General features: G+C 51.1%; 8 protein-coding genes across 8 annotated transcripts; 3 read left to right on the top strand and 5 right to left on the bottom strand.

The window, feature by feature from the left end:
• Positions 1-549: 549 nt before the first annotated feature.
• Positions 550-1,512, bottom strand: GCG54_00010847 (uncharacterized protein; the record flags this gene model as incomplete). Its single annotated transcript, XM_045410760.1, has 2 exons — positions 550-1,156; positions 1,208-1,512. The coding sequence occupies 2 exons, from the start codon at positions 1,510-1,512 to the stop codon at positions 550-552; spliced, it is 912 nt and encodes a 303-aa protein (XP_045260325.1).
• Positions 1,513-3,500: 1,988 nt separating this feature from the next.
• GCG54_00010846 (uncharacterized protein) lies at positions 3,501-4,887 on the bottom strand (the record flags this gene model as incomplete). The annotated part of the gene is made up of 3 exons (XM_045410759.1): positions 3,501-3,972; positions 4,000-4,710; positions 4,769-4,887. Coding segments are annotated over 3 exons (1,302 nt in total), but the record flags the coding sequence as incomplete, so codon positions are not given.
• A 673-nt stretch (positions 4,888-5,560) lies between these two features.
• Positions 5,561-6,592, bottom strand: GCG54_00010845 (Thioredoxin reductase sirT; the record flags this gene model as incomplete). The annotated part of the gene is made up of 2 exons (XM_045410758.1): positions 5,561-6,122; positions 6,174-6,592. The coding sequence occupies 2 exons, from the start codon at positions 6,590-6,592 to the stop codon at positions 5,561-5,563; spliced, it is 981 nt and encodes a 326-aa protein (XP_045260323.1).
• A 604-nt stretch (positions 6,593-7,196) lies between these two features.
• Positions 7,197-7,661, bottom strand: GCG54_00010844 (uncharacterized protein; the record flags this gene model as incomplete). The annotated part of the gene is made up of 1 exon (XM_045410757.1): positions 7,197-7,661. One exon carries the CDS (start codon positions 7,659-7,661, stop codon positions 7,197-7,199), a length of 465 nt encoding a protein of 154 aa, XP_045260322.1.
• Positions 7,662-9,803: 2,142 nt separating this feature from the next.
• GCG54_00010843 (uncharacterized protein) lies at positions 9,804-10,778 on the top strand (the record flags this gene model as incomplete). The annotated part of the gene is made up of 1 exon (XM_045410756.1): positions 9,804-10,778. The coding sequence occupies one exon, from the start codon at positions 9,804-9,806 to the stop codon at positions 10,776-10,778; it is 975 nt and encodes a 324-aa protein (XP_045260321.1).
• An 809-nt stretch (positions 10,779-11,587) lies between these two features.
• On the top strand, positions 11,588-11,968 carry GCG54_00010842 (uncharacterized protein; the record flags this gene model as incomplete). The annotated part of the gene is made up of 1 exon (XM_045410755.1): positions 11,588-11,968. The coding sequence occupies one exon, from the start codon at positions 11,588-11,590 to the stop codon at positions 11,966-11,968; it is 381 nt and encodes a 126-aa protein (XP_045260320.1).
• A 257-nt stretch (positions 11,969-12,225) lies between these two features.
• On the bottom strand, positions 12,226-16,419 carry GCG54_00010841 (uncharacterized protein; the record flags this gene model as incomplete). Its single annotated transcript, XM_045410754.1, has 5 exons — positions 12,226-13,107; positions 13,161-13,663; positions 13,714-14,029; positions 14,082-16,272; positions 16,352-16,419. 5 exons carry the CDS (start codon positions 16,417-16,419, stop codon positions 12,226-12,228), a joined length of 3,960 nt encoding a protein of 1,319 aa, XP_045260319.1.
• A 476-nt stretch (positions 16,420-16,895) lies between these two features.
• Positions 16,896-18,761, top strand: GCG54_00010840 (putative transporter C11D3.18C; the record flags this gene model as incomplete). Its single annotated transcript, XM_045410753.1, has 8 exons — positions 16,896-17,030; positions 17,085-17,141; positions 17,186-17,376; positions 17,433-17,582; positions 17,633-17,953; positions 18,010-18,287; positions 18,349-18,392; positions 18,444-18,761. The coding sequence occupies 8 exons, from the start codon at positions 16,896-16,898 to the stop codon at positions 18,759-18,761; spliced, it is 1,494 nt and encodes a 497-aa protein (XP_045260318.1).
• Positions 18,762-18,861: the final 100 nt, after the last annotated feature.

Here is an 18,861-nt window from a genome sequence, read left to right as displayed (position 1 = left end):
TGCCGGGCAAAGAGTTTCTAGCCATCGAGTCATTTTGAACACAGAGTACGGAAAACTCACGATGTAGTCGAGAATCGTTTTGCAAGTGACAATGGATGTATAGTCCCATTATGCTGTGGTATTGAGGACCAGAAATAGTGAGGTTTAGACAAATCAACGCTCCAAGACAAATCATGATACACTCTATATGCAAGGAAATCAAGAATCGATACGATAAACAGATAGTGAGTATGACAAGAGAAACCTTCCGAAGAAAGCAATACCCTTCCCCATGAGCGTTGACGGCAGATTCTTCCAAGTGCAGTTTCCATGTCCTGCACAGTCAGACCTGTACACTAGTCCCTCCTCTCATTGACAGACATTTCCCACGCTCTAGCACCTTTCCTCGATCGGGTTCGTCCAAGGCGGAACCTCTCGGTTCGTGAAGTGCAGTCCTAAGAAAGGCCTCGTAGTCAGCCTCCTGACCGCTTTCGTCTCGTATAAAAAAATGCGCTTTTTTCGCTCAGAAATTTTATTAAACCAAACACAGGAGCCAACGAACACCTGGGCTCAGACCAAGCCAAGCTTCGCCCGGGCGACGTCTTCCCTGTTCCAGTCCCGGGACAAAGGAACGTCGTCTCTCACAGATTCGTTGTTGTTGCTGCTGCCGCCTTCGGCATCGAGGGGGGACAGCTCCATTTGGACGGCCTTGGGCATATCGGCGGACATACCGAGCCAGCCACCGGCGATCATGGCAATAGTAGTGCACAGCTCGGTACCAAAGAGGAGGATGAGCTTCGTGGCGAAAGAACCCATGACGGGGTCGAGGCTGGAAACTCGGTTGAAGGCGTAGGTGGTGGTGTAAGTCAGGTGAACGAGGTGAAAGGGCATGCCAACAACGGCGGCGCGAAGCATGAGCATTGCAGGCCGGCAGTTCGGGGAGTTGGCCGCACGAATGCGCTTAAAGGTGGGCCACATCCAAACGCAGACTCCGATCAGAACACCGAGTTCAAGACAGTTGCCGATCTTGTTCAGCATCTCGTTCATGACTCCCTTCTTTGGGTCCGGGGATCCTCCGTAGGTCGCGATGGCGATACCGCCAGTGTTGATAAGATGGGTAACGCCCAAGATGATCTTCTCAGTCCAGCGCTTCGGAGGGGCAGGGAGAATGATGTTGCTAATTTTCTTGTCAATTGAAACTCTCCCATTAATCTAAAAATCATCTTACGCTTCATAGACAATGCCAATCAGTGTCAGTGTTAAGCAAGCAATGCTGGCGGCGTTGGTCATGATGTTGACCTGGTCCGGTAGCAAAGGGTCGTGTCGTTTTACAATTTGCCAGATGTCGGCGATGAATCTCGCAGCAAAATGCGACAGGAAGATCGGCCAGCAGACCATGCCCTTCTTGCCGTGCTTCCAAGTGATCCATACTGCTGGCGGAAACATAATGGCGTAAAGGGCCAGTTCTGCAATGGCCAGGTTGACGACATTACTCGACACCGGGGGGAAGTTTGCGGTCGAATGCTCAGACATTTTGACGTTTGTTGGATCGTTCGGCTTCGAATAAGTCGGACTGTGGTAGCTGTTGCTGTCGACAGTGTTCAGTTGTTCCGGGGTATGCAAACAGATAAAGCACTCTGGGGTATCCTGCTTGATAAGGTTGAGGACGCTAAAGCTTGCCAAGAGCTGACGAGATGGTGATGAGGTCGGACTGAATTTTGGCCAGCGGTAATTAATGAGTATTAAAGAAACAGCAAGACTTCAGATCGAGTCATTCTCCATGACGACGTTTGAGTCTAAAACAAGTTCAGACTGCACAACAACAGAAGATCACTGACGCGATAACAAAATCTTCGTGTCTGGAATACTACACAGCCTGGAAATGGGACTCTGGACAATCTGGTGTTCCCCACCCGCGAGAGCGAGAGCGAGACCGACTCGCGCGACCCCATGGTAATTCAACGTCCTTGCGTCGCTATGTGCGATGCACGGGTAGCGCCGAGTGGAGCATCCGGGCTTTGACACGGCAGAAGATCCAATCAACACCCGCCGGTATGTCCCATCCGGGCCGTTGTGCAAGGGTCGCCCCGGCTCAGCTACTTAGGATCTGCCATCCGGTGAGAGATTGCGATTGCAACGAGGCGTTTCACGCAGCTTTTGGTGAAGCCAGCCACATCTGTCAGTTCCTGCAAGGACAGTTCGGTAGTTAATCGCACTAGAAAAGTCCACCCTGTCCAGTCTGCCTTGCCCGTGCCTTGCGATGATCTGCCCTACGGTGGGCTAGCGGAGAATTGTATCTGGAGCCAAGCCACCCATCTTAATCAACGTGAACCGGTCTGTCCACTGGATCCCACGCACCGACATTGTGTGGGGGAACCTTCACGATTCCAGATCGACGCTAGGATTGCAAATACCGACGTGGACGAATCAAGAAGCCCATAAAGGGGGGCAGCAGTTGGCAAAGTTCGAATCCAAACAGCCTGGCCGCTCGGTTTCGATAAATCGACGAATCCGGTATCTTTATTTGGCTCTCCTGAGATGTCGACAATGCTTCGCCTTCCTTCAGATGAGGCGCAACTGAAGGGTGACAGGAAACTCAACAATAGCGCGCCCCAGTCTTCATGTAAGCCTTCGTATGTGAAAGTGATGTTGGCCATACACCTACTTTATTGATATTAATTCCAGTAAGCACCGGCATCGATCGTGCCGAACACATGGATTCGTCAGCCACCTACCACTCATCCAATAATGGGACTGAGTTGCGGGTTTTTGCAAGGTGCAAACGCACACTGGATGACTCTGCCGCGATCCGAACAACCGCTCGCTCAGAGGATCTCGTCAACGCCGAAGCCTTATGTGGCTCTTGCGTCTGCCACCTGCCGCAGTCAAGGTTCCGGCTTCGCTTTCGCCGTTACTTCAAGTTTGTCTGAAGTTCGAAGCAGCACAGGCCAGTCGTCCCGTCTTTTGTGGCTGGCCTAGAACTACGCGGCTGGACGTTGGGCACGCCCGCAGCCCAGCGCACCGTTACCTTTCACTTCGCTTTCGCTGTTGTGGAGAGAGCCAGGGTATCTCCGGCACGTCAGCGCTTCGGCCACTTGGGTTCGGTGATTTCACGTTGTATTCTTCGATGGTAAGTTTCTGATTTTCAGCTGCAGGCTTCAAAAATAACCTTTTTTGTTATTCCCTGCCAATGTGACCGTTTATCCCATCTTTTCCAGACTACGTACGCAACATTGGCGGTGCTGGGTATCGACGCATCAGTCATCACAGCGACTGCGAATTCCATGTCGGCAAGTTGTAACGCATAACGGAGGGCCTGAAGAGGAATGTCGTCGTGGAAGAACCTTGATTCCTTCCGCCTTGGCGTTGAGTTTGTGTCTTTGCCAAGTCCTGGGGTTACTGTCGCTACCTGTGTTGCAGGTCCTACTGTTTCGTGCATTATCATACAAGTGTACCTGCCAATCCAGGCATGGGTTTTCTTAACTCCGCAGCGAGAAGTTCCGACAACATCTCCGGCAGCACTAAGTGTTACCTCTGGGCCATGCCAACCACTCGTCGAAACGGTGATCTTCCTTGAAGTGGCTGTTTATATCTGCCAAGAGTTGGCTTGACCATCCGCGAAAGAACCAATAGTCTTTGTCCAAAACCGCGATGAACACATTCAAGTAAGATAACAACACCAATGCATGTGGCTCGTTCCGCCGGAGATCATCAATGACTGACTCCGGGATGGAGTATGTCCATAGGAGGCAGGCGCTGACTTCAACTTGCAGGCCCACGTTGGCCAAACCGATGCAACTCCTTTCGAGAGACGATACCATTGCGTTGTAGTCTGCACGGTTCGGAATTGGGTGTTGCTGAGAGCGGTAAAGAGACCGGAGGTGGGACAGGGCATCAAACGTGTCTCGTGGTAAACGGCTTCCTTCGAGGCTTGGACGGGTATTGCTGCAACACAAAATGAGCACGACATCAGCATGTGATCCCGACAAACAGCTTCTTGCAGTGCCCAAAGTTGCTTACGCTTCAAGTGCCCCAATCACGGGTATGCCATGTGTCATTGCAGCCAGATCGCTCTCCCTAATCCTTACCGTCCAACCCTCGAGGATGGCGCGCACACCTCTCATGATTGATAGGAGGTTCACCACATCCGATATCGACGTATTTGCATTTGAACTGTTTCCTGGACATGTGGCCGGCGTGCATGCCCGAGTATTGACTACAGCCGAGAAGCAGAACATGGCTTTCCAGTTGTCCTCGGTGACATTCGATAACAGGCTGCGAAACGTCTCTTGTCCTTTGTCGTAGTGGTACGCACTCCGGGTAAGGTACAAATGTCGTTCGCCTGCGGGCAACATGGAAGCTTTGTGGAGAGCTGCTATAGCGAGAAGCCCATGCATCACAAAGCCATGTCGACGTCCCTCTCTCGGAAACACTTCACGCCATACATGTCTGACGGTGTCTCGATAGCCCATAGTGTCGCATGTCAGAACACAGTAATGGTGCATCAAGTCGATGTCGGTAGTCCAAGAGTCGTCAGAAATAGTCGAGGAGGCCGGAGAGGCTATTCTTGGATATTTTGGAACAAGATCAAGAAAGTCGGTACTGCCATCATTGGGAAGGGACCTCTTCCTAGCACTTGCGGGAGACTCGGGTATCTGATTTGACGCGGGTCTCTGGGGAAGACCGGGAGTTTCCGATGTTGGTGTTGCCAATCCCGATGGTTCGAAAGGCCTGAGATACAGAAGTCAGGTACTCAAACGTACTCCGGCGAGGACAGCGGGAATTTCACCTTAGACAGGCATGGCAGGTCGAAAGATTGTCCTGGGTCGTTGAGCTTCCATCACTGACAAAGCTGCAAACAATTCGGTATCTTGTGCAATTGAAACATGCCGGATGACGCTCGTCGCACTTTATGAAGACCGTGTTAGCAGGTATCCATCTTGCCAGGCGCCACAATCCATTGCCAGACCCTCGCAATCGTTAGAAGGAGATAATCAGAAACGCGCATTCTTAACGCCGAAAGCCTCCACTATCTGTGCGCTTTGGTGGGTTCCAGCAACATAGGATGACTTGTCGCAGTGTCCTACCTTGACTTTGCGCTGCTTGCATTGGCGACAGCCGAATCGAGACTTTGTATGTGTCCGCCGAGTTGACATGATGGAGTGTAGGTGACGAGGCATGAGATGGGAAGACGAATGGGGGGAGAGCTTGAAGTAATACGAATGATCTCGGGTTCTCGTGCGTGGATCATCCCGAATCCGAATACTCGTATCGACTGCGCCCGAGTCAAATCACCGGAGCCAAGACCGCGCAGTGGACAATGCGAACCCGAGATATCTCGTACAGACCAGGCCTATGGAGTTCACAGTCAGTAAACCGAAACCTTGTGGTTTGTGCTACCTGATCCAATAGGCGTCATTAACGATGTTGTGCTCCGACAAGCCAAGCAGTTGTTAATGAACGACGACAGCCTCATCACAGAGCAGTTTTCAAAATCGTAGGCAGCCTGTAATCCGAAGTTTGATTCCATTGGATGCTCTAAACTCTGGGCACTTGATCTACCAACATGTGCTGCTCTTCATCACCAATCTTTCTCGAAGTCATCCTGCAGTATCTGCGCGTTTGCTCCAACCCCTGCAGCGGAACCAGCACCCATAGCGACAGACACGTGCTTCACCTGCGTAGCACAGTCACCAGCCGCAAACACGCCTCTTCTACTTGTCTCTTGCGTAGAACCCGAAATCGAGACGTCTCCCGTGTGCGTAGTACACAACCCAAGTTGCTCTGCAAAACTACCGTTGGGAACTGTATCGGGTTTGTGAAAAAGAAAGCCAAACGACGACGTTGTTCCATCCTCAAATTCAACAACCATTGAAGCATCGCTATTGTAGCCCAAGGTCTGAAGCCTCCGAATCTTCCGGTCGTCCACTCTGAGACTATGGATTTCGCTGGCCTTTTGCACATCGCTAAAAGCCAGGGATCCGGTACCATTGGTCAACAGGCATATGTTTGTCGAAAATTGCCGTGCAAGTTGACCACATGAGATCGCATCGGATAACTTGATACGGCTGGTTGAAGTGAGAAGGACAGCGGCATTCACAGCACCGAAGTTTTCAAATCCGGAACGATGCAGGCAGTTGTATCTGTCCAGTCGTGAGTATGAGGAACCGCACGTAGTGATTGGTAGCACTGACATTCCCTTCCCCCAACACTCTTTGTATCCCGCGATATCTAGCAACACGTCGCGCGTGCCTGTCGCCAGAATCACCTTTCTGCTTTTCCAATATCGTCCGTTCTCATCTTCTACCTCGAAGACGGGACCGGCCTCACGAACGGTCCTGGCTCCTGTCTTGGCAAACATGATGGTCTTGTACTTTCGTTGCAGCTCTGCCTTCAGCCCATTCCGGATCAAAGACGGATTATCCTGGTCGTGAGCTCCGCCGATGCGGGAGACGCTGTGCGCCTTCCAGTCTCCAGAGTCGAATACGACGGCACTTCGAAGAACCCTCCCAAGGGATAAGGCCGCAGATAGACCCGCTGGACCGCCCCCAATGATGCAGACATCGAGAACGTTTCTGAGGACGTGTGGCGCCATCGTGGAGTCTGAGGCCATGATTGCAATGGAAGATGAAAGCCGAGTTCTAGAATGTGCAAATACGGCCGAGTAGAATGGGAAAGTCGGCAACGGGTAGGTACATATCTGTAAGCGCTTTGGTGGCTTGAACGGGATTTGTCTCACGTCAGATGATCGACGAACCATATTGCGAAGAAGATCAGGGGAGGATTGAACGTTCAGAACTTGTGGCGCTTTTCCTCAATATACTAGTCGGAGACTTATCTCAGTCTTGGCTGGCCACGTAGAGGGGCAACTACAAAAGCCTCCGAACCGTTGGCCCATTGGATAACATGCTAACTACAAACAGAACACGTCGAATCCTACGGATTACCGCCGGGGCTCTATTCGCTGCCATTAGGGATGACGTTGGATTCGAATGCGAATACGCTAACCAACCGTGAGCCTGAATGGGGAAATTGCTCTGCCCAACGCCCCGAAATATTCATTCACGGGCTGTGGTTTCCGTCATTTTCAGCAACCAAATGAGGATCTTAATATCTGACCCTGACCGGCTAGTGATCTAAAGTACGAATATACTATGTGGACTATGTGCTGAATATAGGTAGGCACATGGTCAACAGACGGATAACTGCCTACAAGCTCATGACTCCATCATGGGATCAACGTTTGCACTGTCCTCAAGCTTCAAAATACCAATGAGTCTTCTAACCTCATCGATTATGCGAATGCATGTTGGACGATCAGCACCGCTCGCATATTGAGCATAATCTTGGCTGCGAGGACTGCTGTGCCAACCCCTCTGGCGCTCTTCCAAGACATCCAGTAAACCCATGAAAGAGCTCTTGCTGGCTTCATCCAAACCATAAATCTCCGTCTTGACGGCTTTATTGGCTAAAATCATCCATTCCAGCGGGTGCATCTGTATGCTGAACCCGCCAGAGACATTGCAACCTGGTGTGTGAGACGGATCATCTGGTGATGAAACGACCCCTTCTGACCCCAATCCTTGGAATTCAATGGCTTTGGTCTGGTTGAGTCTAGTCGCCGTTGTTGCCTCGGACTCGATTGCCTCAAGCACAGATCCGTACTGTCTTGCTATAGACATCATGAGTCCGCCTAAAAGTGACATATTCTGTGTTGCGGAGAGAAATCTCGTCGGACAAATCGGGCAGTGGATGATATCTCTGGCCTTCAACATCATCCCTCTCAGGAAATGGAGACCTGAAGGGAACGTCATCTCCTCATTCGCCTGCATCTGATCTAGCATAAGGTACAAGCTCGCGAGGCAGGCGCAAGAAGTCTGGTTGGAAGGAACCGCAGTCGAACCAAGCGGAGCATTATTGGGACTTGGAGCTGTTGTAATCAAGACTCCACCATCTTCAGACAATGTGTCTAGCCCAGCTTCCGCCTGCTCCTCGCAGAGGGCAGTGGTGCTTGAGACTGAAAGGCTAGTCGCCCTATTGTTTTGACCGTGAATTGTATCCCCGGTGTAAGCGGGCGAAGGCGGAGCTAATGTCGCTGTGCTAGGCGGCTGAACGGAACTGGGCCCGATTGCCGTGTGTTGCGTCCGGGGAGGTGGCTCCGATGTACCCGCCTGCTGGTCATCCATCGGGGTGGACACGCGGCATGCGCAGATCTTCCGCCGCGGAGGCCGGCCAATTGGCTTTTGAATGGAATAGAAACACTCTGCTCCAAATCTTGCACATCTACCGCATTTTGGTACTTTCCCATCACACCTCACTTTCTTCTCTCCTAGGTATCGGGTAGAGGATCAGTTCATATTTAGCCCCGTTTTTGAAGAGCCGAGATCCACTTACTGCACCGGTCGCAAGATGCACGCTTGGTCGCGGGGTTTTGTTCAACTGGTGTTGACTTCATCATAAATTCTCCTGGGTTGTTCATCGGCGTTCATGCTGTAGCCCGGAATGAAATTAAGGGGAAGGAGGCCAGCTACAACCTCGAATTTGGCAACCAAATGACAGTCGCGGAGACTTAAATGTGGTTTCATTCGTCACTGGCTGCTGTGGAGTGGGTTTGAGCAAGTTGTGACCAATGATAGCGGTGGAAAGTATCCGAGGTCACCTAGCGCCCAAGGAGCGTTGAAGGTTTGGCATCTGAGAGCTTCAAGCACTGACGGCAGCTTACAGGAAAGTAGGCCAAGTATGTAAGGCTGTGGTTAGGACTCGGAGTTCTTATAATAAAAATTCATGTTGTTTCAATCAAGAGTTGCCAAAATTGACTGGCCAAGTTTCTAGCAACGATTTGACGTTGAATAGAGCTTCCTAGTGCATTTGCAGGTGAAAATGATACGAATCCACTTCTCATTTTTAACGGGGCCACTCATTCGAGACTGTGACCATAGATGAAGCACCATATTTACTACTGTTGCTTTTCTGTATTTGGTATCACCAGCGCTTTCTCTGCCGGCCTTAGGACTGAGTGTCGCTCAGCGTGGTCGGGCAACTCAACTTCAAATGCCTCGGCCGCTCCACTGTGACAACCCCAAATGAATTACCCAATCGAAGGATATTCTCAGCCGTGTCTTTTGCAGAAATCGCCGCTTGTAGATATATTTTTCTATTCGAAAATGCAATCACCGTCAGGCACCTTCTCCAGGATTTTCAGCGATGACATGGATAGTTCCACCGGGCAACGTTAGCGACGAGTCTGCCAGATCATTTGCCAACACTTGGACTTTTTTTTCGATGATTGCATCCACTTTCAGAACTCCAAAAACGAAATTGTTAGGCGACAAGGGAAAAAAGCAGTGCGTCCCCATATGTGATGAGATCAATAGTCTCGTACGATGTCTCATGTGCCCACACTGTTGGGGGTTTGAAGCCTGCCTGAGCACACCGAATTGTCTTAGCCACCCCATGGACGGGGCTGAGAATGGTGAAAGCTGACTAGAATCGTCATCTCAAAAGAAAGAGTGTGTCTCGCTAACCCTTGGGGTCTCAATTGTAGAGCAAGGTTGCATCCCCATCACCAGATTCAGCTGGACCCCACCCACCAATAAGGCCCCAACACTATATCACAGCCTCCATAGTCCGACTTGGCCGCCCACATGCTGCAAAACGCAAGTGTTATCTAAGCTAGGACTTATCTCGCGATCGCTAGACAGCCTTGGATATCTTAGGCAAAGATGTGATATAAAAAGCCTGTTTCACGTCCGCGATTACCCAGCTTTGACAACTCGGAAGCGCACACAACTACAACAACATTGTTCCTTCCTCAGAACATCAGCATGTCTCTTTCAACCCTTCACTATGACCCCGAGTTTGCAACAGTTCTCGCGGGTGTAAACATTCCTCCTCCTCCCACAACTTTCAAAGACGTATTTGAATTAAGGCAATGGGGAGACAGTCTATTAGAGGGCCTCGGCTTCGGAATGCCCATTCCAGAAAACGTTCTTCAAACCATTATTCCTTTTGAGAGCCACGACGGGACGCTTCTCAACATCACACACTTTTCCAACTCCAACAAGCCCAAAAATGCCACGCAACAACCTGCAGTATTCTACGTCCATGGCGGAGGCATGGTGGCGGGAAGCGTCGAGTTGTATGCTCCCAACATTGCCAACGCCGTCGACTTTTACGGGCTTGACTTTTTCGCTGTGGACTATCGTCTTGCACCAGAGCAATCAGGTCCCAAACTGACCGAAGATGTCTACTACGGCCTTAAATACATCTCTGACCACGCCAAGGAGTACCACGTTGACAACAAGCGCATCGCCATCATGGGCGACTCCGCAGGCGGCGGACTCGCGGCAGGTGCCGCCCTACTAGCCCGAGACCGCGCTTTAAGCCCTCCCATCGCGAAGCAGATTCTGATCTACCCCATGTTGGATGACAGAACTCGGCTACCTGAGAACTCTTCTTACACCCAATTTCTCTTGTGGACCGAAAGCGCCAACCAGTTAGGCTGGAGCTCCGTTTTGGGAGAGAAAGTAGCCGGGAGCCCGAAAGCTAATGCCTCGATTTATGCTGCGCCGGGGAGAGCTAAAGATTTGAGAGGTCTTCCGCCTACTTACATTGACGTGGGACAACTGGACCTCTTCATGTTTGAGGACCTTGCGTATACCAACAAGCTAGCTGAAGCAGAGGTTGAGGTTGAGCTCCACATTCTGCCTGGACTACCCCATGCGTTCGAGTTTGCATCCAGTGCTACTCTGGTGAAGCAAGCACTTCAGTCGCGCAAAAGAGCTTTGATGCAAGTGTAAGCTCGTTGTCAAGCTGCTTGACGTCTTAGGATATCATAGAAGAATAAAGGCCTTGTCCCTTGAGTATCGAATTCGGCGAAGTCACAGGGCTGGCCAAGTCTCCATTACTAAAGATTAAGTTGCATGATAATGATAGAAAGCTCTGTCGTCTTGATTTTCTGTTCTATCCTCTCTGTGTTGTGAGATTGAGCCTGTCAAGCCAAAAAAAAAAAAAAAAAAGAAAAAAAAAAGGCCCATGAGGTAGTTGAGAAATCGGACATAAACAATGTTCCCTTCGCACCGCACCGCGTCCAGATTGTGCGGGCGAATTTCATTACGCACGTGTGAACTGTACAATCATTTGCCTACATAGGTTTAAGTCATCCATAGTTAGTTCTAACGTAGATCATTGTTCTGCGGAGTTTTCACGTCGCTCTCTGCGGAGTTGATCGTGTTCGCGACTGGCGGAGTTGGGTGCGGAGTAGCGGGGTATCGTCGCTGTACTACCTACTAGAGGCCAATCAGTACCAGTTGAGGCCGTCTGGTGTCAGCTTACTTCGGGCTTTGATGTTTCAGGCAACGGAAGAGGCTTGACGGATTCAAGTGAAGGCGCTGGAACATACAGGAATGCTCCCTAGATATATGTAGTGGGAACCGAATACGGTGTTAGACTATAAGTACACTTACAGGAACCTCTAGGTTCGGCAATAAATCCCACCATCGCCAGCCCAACTTTCATCACAGCTCTAAATCAATCTAGAAGCAAGTCTTCGAAATAATATTCAAGATCCTCAATCTCCTTAAACATCCTCACTTGAAGTCCCATCAACATGGTTTTCACCAGCATGGTTCTCGCTTGCCGGAAAGACGGTATTTCGCACAACGAGTTTGAGAGACGATACGAGCAACACTTAGTTCTGGTGGAGGAGTTGTGTGGCAACGCGATGCCCCTGAAGCACACCAGGTACTACCCCCAACACGGCGGGGCAGATGATCAGCCCATTGTCCTTTTCGGAAACAACAAGGAGATGAAATACGACGTCATTGTGACCATCGAGTTCGAGGATGAGGCTGCGTGGCAGAAGTTTGGCGCCATCCTGTCCGAGCCGGAGGCTGCCGCAAAGATTGCGGCCGATGAGGATGGTTTCTGGGATAGAAACCAGATGCACGTATTCAACGTGGGAGGCGTCAAGGTTTGGGAGAGGAAGTGATTGTCGGCTGGTTCTGCTGTGATGGTCGTGTTTGAAGGAGTCTTGTCAAGGAAGACTCCACTGCCCCTGAAGTTGTAACAGCTTGCGCCTTGCGTATCTTGGAAGCAGTTCAGCCATCAACGTACTGCACGTCAATCGACAAAACCCCGCTTGTGGGGCTTCATAATTGAAACAGTTTCATCTCACCGACATGCGGCTGTTTACATGTGTGATAATTGTGCTTGACTCTATAACTGATTTTGTTTTGGTCTACGTCTTCAGTTAGATGCAGCGGCGGACTCTCTGTTGGCTACACTGCCGCTCGCCCGTGAAATGTGGGAAAACCCATTGACCCCATTGGCCTTCGTGCCTTCCACCTTTCCCTCATCTTCAGGGATGAATTCTTCCACCACATCCTCACTGGGTCCATAACCTCCACCGCCTGGTGTCTGCACGATGATGCGATCACCAGGATTCATCATCACCGTCGCCTTTCCACCCAAGCTGATTGTTCTCACGGTGTTGTCGGTATCATCCTTTCGAATCCAAAGGTTGACTCCCCTTTGACCTTCCTCGCCACCAGCCATACCATATGGCGCGATGACACGGCGCTCCGACAGGATGCTTACTTGCATTGGCCTGCGGAACTCGATATCACGCACACATCCGTCACCACCACGTCTTCGACCGAGGCCACCACTTCCCTTGCGGATAGAGAACTCGTGCAACAGCACGGGGTAGCGCTTCTCAAGCACCTCTGGGTCGGTGATGCGTGTGTTCGTGACGTTGGTGTGAACACCCGACTGGCCTTCCCATTGAGGACCTGCACCAGCACCGCCAGCAATCGTCTCGTAGTATCCGAAGCCCTTGGTGACTTGCCCATCCTTATTCGTGCCGCCGTAGCCAAATGTCAAGTTATTGCAGGTACCTTGGCTGGCAGCTGCAGCGCGGAATGCCTTGAAGATGAGGTCGACGATGCGTTGAGAGGTTTCGACGTTGGATCCAACGGTTGCAGCCTTGAGACTAGGTGACAAGAGGGTGTTTGGTGGACAGTAGATCTCGATAGGCGCCAAACATCCTTGGTTCAGAGGGATATCTGAAGAGATCATGCAGCGCATGCAGTAGATTATGCCAGAGTACATCACAGCCGAGGGTGTGTTCTGCGAAATCAAGTCAGCCTTTGCCGCCAAACATCCTTACAGCGCAGACTCACCAGGTTGTTCAACGCCTCCGGTCCGGTTCCCGTGAAGTCAAATTTGGCGGATCCATCTTCTCCATTGATGGTCACTCGCAGAGCCAGCGCGGTTCCATCATCCAGGTAGTCAACTGCCTTCAGGGGATTTCCGCGGAACCGGCGGCTGAAGGTCTTCAGCAAGGCCCGGACGCTCTCCTCAGCATTCTTCTGAATAGCTTCCATGTAAAACTCTACTACCGGCCACGAGTATTGTCGGACGAGATCCTGAATCAGGTAGATACCCCGATTGTTAGCAGCGACTGAGGCCTTCAGGTCGGCGATGTTGTCTCGCAACGTCCTAGTTCCACTGCAGCCTGGGTACTGAGCAGGCTTGACATATAGCTCTTCCACCAAGCCCTCCTCGTTGAAAACTCCTCTGTCGACCATCTTGAAGGACTCAATAGCGGCACCTTCTTGCCACAGCTCTGTTGAGTTGGGAGGCATTGAACCGGCAAGGATGCCTCCGATGTCAGCGTGATGACCTGTCAAGAGTTAGCAATTGCCTCATACGAACGAAGCCCATAGATCAAACCTCTGTTTGCCACAAAGAACATAATTCTTGTCGGGTTGTCGTTGTCGTCGAATACCGGCGTAATGACAGTGAGATCTGGCAGATGCGTTCCTCCGGCACAAGGGTGGTTAGAGAGAATGACATCTCCGGGCTTCAGGCCATCTTTGCCGTATTTCTCCGCCTGATACCTGATCGCCGTGCTCATGGAGCCAAGATGACCGGGAATATGAGGTGCGTTAGCAACGAGTCCACCGGATGCTGAGAAGATTGCGCAAGAGTAATCGAGTCGCTCCTTGATGTTCGTGGAGATTGAGGTCTTTTGAAGAGTTCGCCCCATCTGCATGTTGTTAGAAATTTCCTTCCAGTTGCTTTCCGTGACGGTGACGTACCTGCTCTGCAATTGACATGAGACGATGACCAAACACAGACAACTTGATCGGGTCAACCTCGTCCGTTGACGTCGTTTTCTCTTCTCGGCTGAACAGGTCAATGACCAAATGTGAGTCCAGTACGACGGCGTGGCTGTCTTCATCCAAGATAATCGTCTGAGTCGCGTCAAAAATCACTGCAGGACCCTGAACTTTGCTCAGCTTAGGCAAGTTGTCAATGTGGAAAACAGGCGCATTCGTCCAGCCCAACTTCTCGAAGTATATCCTCTGAGTCTTCGCATTGGTTGCATCGGCGTAAGGGAACTGGTCTGAGCCAGCCATCTGTTCGAAAGGGTTCGATAAGGGAAGCTCCATAGCCTTTCCGACACTGCGGACTCGGACATCGTCAACCAGAATATCCCTCTCCTGGCTGAAACCAAACTCCCTATGATGGCGGGTGACAAACGCTGCGGCGAAGTCTCCATCCTCTGGTTCGGGAATCATCAGAGCTGTATCGCTGCCCCGGTACCTCATGTTGAGGAATTTCTCATGAGACACTCGATGAGCCGGAATGCCCTGAAGCTCAAGGTCCTTTGTCCCTTGCGAAGAGACGGACGCAAAACGCTGAGTCAATCGCTCCTGAGCTTCCGGGCCATACGTCACGGCTTCCGGCTCTTGGCGCTCAACGACGATATCAGCAAGTGCCATACCAAACGCTGACAGAATACTGGATAGTCGGTGAATCAGCACGCGATGAATGCCGAGATCTCGGGCAATGGCAACGGCGTGTTGGCCTCCTGCGCCGCCGAAGCAGGCAAGATTGTGCGCTGACGCCTCGAAACCTCTCCCTTCGCTCAAAGTTCGGATTGGTCTCGCCATCGTGGCGTTAGCAACCTGAATGAAGCCCATCGCAACTTCCTCCGGCGTGAGCTTGTCGCTGCCATGCTTGTCCCGGTTGACCTGGTCCGTGAGCGCGAGGAACTTCTCTCGAACGGTGTCGACATGAAGTTTGCGGGGAAAATACTCCGGCAGAATCCTACCAAGGAAGCAGTTGGCATCCGAGATCGTCAGCGGGCCCCCGTTTCCGTAACACGCCGGGCCCGGATATGCGCCGGCGGAGTCAGGGCCGACTTTGAAGAGACCACCGTTCCACTCCAAGATGGATCCACCACCGGCAGCAACAGTGTTGACATCCAGCTGGGGACATTGGATAGGGACCTCGGCAACGGTGCTTTCGAAGACATGCTCAAGTGTTCCTCCATAACGGGAGACGTCAGTGCTGGTCCCTCCCATGTCAAACCCAAGAACCGGGGTTCCCTCCTTTGCATCGTAGCAGGTCTTCGCATATCCAATGACACCGCCAGCGGGGCCGGAAAGAATGGCGCGAAGACCGGTGAAGTCGCTGAATTTGACTAGACCGCCATGCGATTGAGAAAGCAAAAGTTTGTTTCCGTCCTCATTCATCAGCTCTCCCTTGAAGCCCTTTCGGAAGCTGCCCAGATAGTTCTCCGTGATAGGTGACAAGTATGCGTCGGCGGTGGCGGATTGAGCACGAGGAACGATATTGATCATCGCTTGAAGTTGAGAGGATAATGAGACCTTGAAGCCCATCTCTTTAGCGATCTCGCCGATCTGTAGTTCGTGGTCCGGAAAGTTGTAAGAATGCATCAGCGCGATGGCCAAGCTGCGATAGCCCTCATCCCAGACGGCCTGCAAGTCCCTCTTGACGGCGTCTGCGTCCGGCTTCTTGATGCATCTTAGTACTTCACCATTGACTCCAGTGAAAATACTTGGGTCTGAAGCTATATCGATAACGGGGGAATCCGGATCTTCCGAAGAGCCTTCGACGGTGATTCTCTCATCAACTTCCACAACTTTCTCATATAGGCGATCCAGTTTCTTCACAGCTAAATCGAACAACCGTGGTCGGGCCTGGTTCCCGATAATGAGAAGGTCTCCGAATCCTTTCGTAATCAGCAAGGCAACTCTCTCGCCCTTGCGTTCGAGTAATGCGTTTGTGGCGACAGTTGTTCCCATGCGTATGCTCTCAACCGGTGCCAAGTCTAGTTGGGTTCCCTTAGGGATAGACGATCCTGTGGCAGTTTCCAAGATGCGTCTGATGCCCTCGGTAGGAGCATCCTCATATTCATCTGGACATACAGACAAAAGCTTGAAAACGAGGTCTTCCTTGTGACCCGGAATTCTTGCCCAGCTAAAACAAGTTGCGTGTTAGTTGATTGCGGTTCTCCCAAACTACAGTGTTGTTGGCTGCGTTTCAGGGATGAACTCACAAATCGCAAAAGGTACCGCCTCTGTCTATCGCAATGCGAACTCCCTCTTCGGAGATAGCTGAAGGCATGTTCAAAGTTGTTCAATAGTGTTGAGCTTGACAGCACCTGCTCAACCAGCATCCTGGACTCAATTCTCCTGCCTTTGGTCCTATATTCGATATAAGTCAACTTCAACTCGGCTTCAGGATAATTGTGCCGATACTCGATCGGCAATGTTTGCCGGCTTATCGAAGCTAAGTCGGTTTGTCAAATGAAGTGCCGATCGAATCTGATAACAGCTGATAAGGATCGGATGAGCTACCCCGGCGACCCTGCGCCAAGTGAGCCTTATCATCCGCGCCACCCTAGCGTGTAGGGCGATAAACAGGCATCAACAGATATGAGGATTGCCGTGGCGCGCCCGCCAACTAGGGGGGATGATAGTTCTTCAGACCTGTTGTTGAGTTGTGAATAGAGATATATCTACAGTAAATGCCGACTTCGGCTTCCTGACGATGCGACGCCAGTTTCCATCTTTGGTCGGCTGCAGGACTGGATTACCACAATGAGTGCAGACAAGCAACTCGACATCAAGACCGGCAGCAGCCAGGATGGCCAGGGTAACGATGTTAGTGAGGGACATGAGGTTTCCGCCTATATCGACCCGGTCAAGGAGGCTAAGATGATGCGAAAGTTCGACGTAAGGAGATCCGTGTCTCGTTGAGTGTGTCCATGCTGACTTACTTACCTGTAGATCTGGGCGATCGGCGGCCTCGGAATCCTGTACATGTTGGCCAACCTTGACAGGCAAGTCGGCCATCAACTACTACATACGGATCCGCAAATAGCTAACAGATTGACAACAGGAGCAACATTGGAAACGCGCAGATCGCCGGCCTCCCAGCAGACCTTGGTTTGACCGGCAACCAATATGGCACTGCTGTCACCCTTCTCTACGCTACATACGTGCCATTCGAGGGGCCCGTTGCTATTCTGCTCAAGATCATTGGCCCCAAGCATTTGCTCACCTTCTGTTGTCTTGCTTGGTAGGTTGTATTCACATCCATTCTAGAACCATGCGACTAACAAGAGCGATCTTTAGGGGTATCGTTTGCTTAGGCACAGGCTTCGTCCATAACTGGCAAGGACTCTACGCCTGTCGTATGCTTATTGGCTTCTTTGAAGCTGGTCTCATTCCTTGCATCAATGTTTACATTGGAATGGTGTACAAGAAGTCTGAAAGGGGCAAGAGGTTGGTTGCACCGAATGTGCTGATGTTCATTTGGCTCATCATTATTTTAGATCGTCTATCATCTTTGCTTTCAGTGCAATTGCCAGCGCCTTCGGTGGCATTTTCGCATATGCACTGACTCAAATCCGAACCGGAACGTACTTCTCGACATGGAGAGCCCTCTTCATCGTCGAAGGATGCATGACTATCGTCATCGCTCCGCTCTTCTGGCTGTTCTTCCCTGCCACACCAAAGGACGCTTGGTTCCTGACGCCCGAGGAGAAGGAAATGATGAAACTTCGCTACGAATTAGAGCCGTCCTTCGGTATTGACGAAGAATTCAGTTGGAAGGCTGTCATTGATGGCTTGATCGATCCCAAGTTCCATCTCCAGTACGTCTGCAGTAGAACTTGAAACTTCCCATACACAAAGCTAATCATATCAACAGCTGGATCTTCCAGTTCGCTGTCGACATCTCTCTTTACGGTTTCACGACATTCCTTCCCGCTATCGTCAATGGCCTAGGCTACACCTCGGTTACTGCCAACCTGATGACTGTTCCCATCTACGTCTGGGGCCTTCTCACTTTCCTCTTCACAGCCTACATGTCCGACAAGACTGGGAATCGCGGATATTGGATCGGTGGCCCTCTTGTCTGCCTTATCATCGGATACGCATTGCTGATCTCCGTTGATAACTTAGGCGTCAGATATTTTGCCTGCTTTGGTGCGTTTTCCAGTGCTTAAAACTTCTAAATGCACCGAACCTTGCTAACTTAACCGAATAGTCGCCGTGATGGGAATTTACCCTACAACAGGAATGAGTCTGATGGTAAGTGGAAATCCTGCGTTGAACATCAACAGGTGCTAATTGGTTCAACAGTGGCTCAGCGACAACGCCGCACAGCACTTCAAGAGAGCCACGATGGTTGGTGGTGCCCTGACCCTTGGCAACACTGCTGGAGTTGCAGTGGGTCAAATCTTCGTCAGCTCGGACAAGCCTCGATATATCCGAGGATTGTCTATCGCTATGGGTCTCGCGGCAGTTGCATTGGCGTGTGTTGCCGCTCTCATGATAGGAATGCACATTGTAAACAAGAGGCGCGCGAAGAGAATCAGGAAGGCGGAGGAAGAGGGGTCTCCTCTGCCGAGCATCCCCGAGAAGGGAGACTTCGATGTGTACTACAAGTACACGCTCTGATCACAAGCTATTGTTTGTCAAGCTTGATGTTCGTTTAGACGCTTTCAAATAATTAGCAATGCCTTTAATACGAAAGTTTTCACAAGAACCCCCAACAGTG

Source organism: Colletotrichum gloeosporioides (assembly GCF_011800055.1).
Source record: "Colletotrichum gloeosporioides strain Lc1 chromosome Unknown consensus_69, whole genome shotgun sequence".
In the NCBI taxonomy this organism is placed as follows: Eukaryota; Fungi; Ascomycota; class Sordariomycetes; order Glomerellales; family Glomerellaceae; genus Colletotrichum; species Colletotrichum gloeosporioides.
This window is presented reverse-complemented; position numbering and strand designations above follow the sequence as displayed.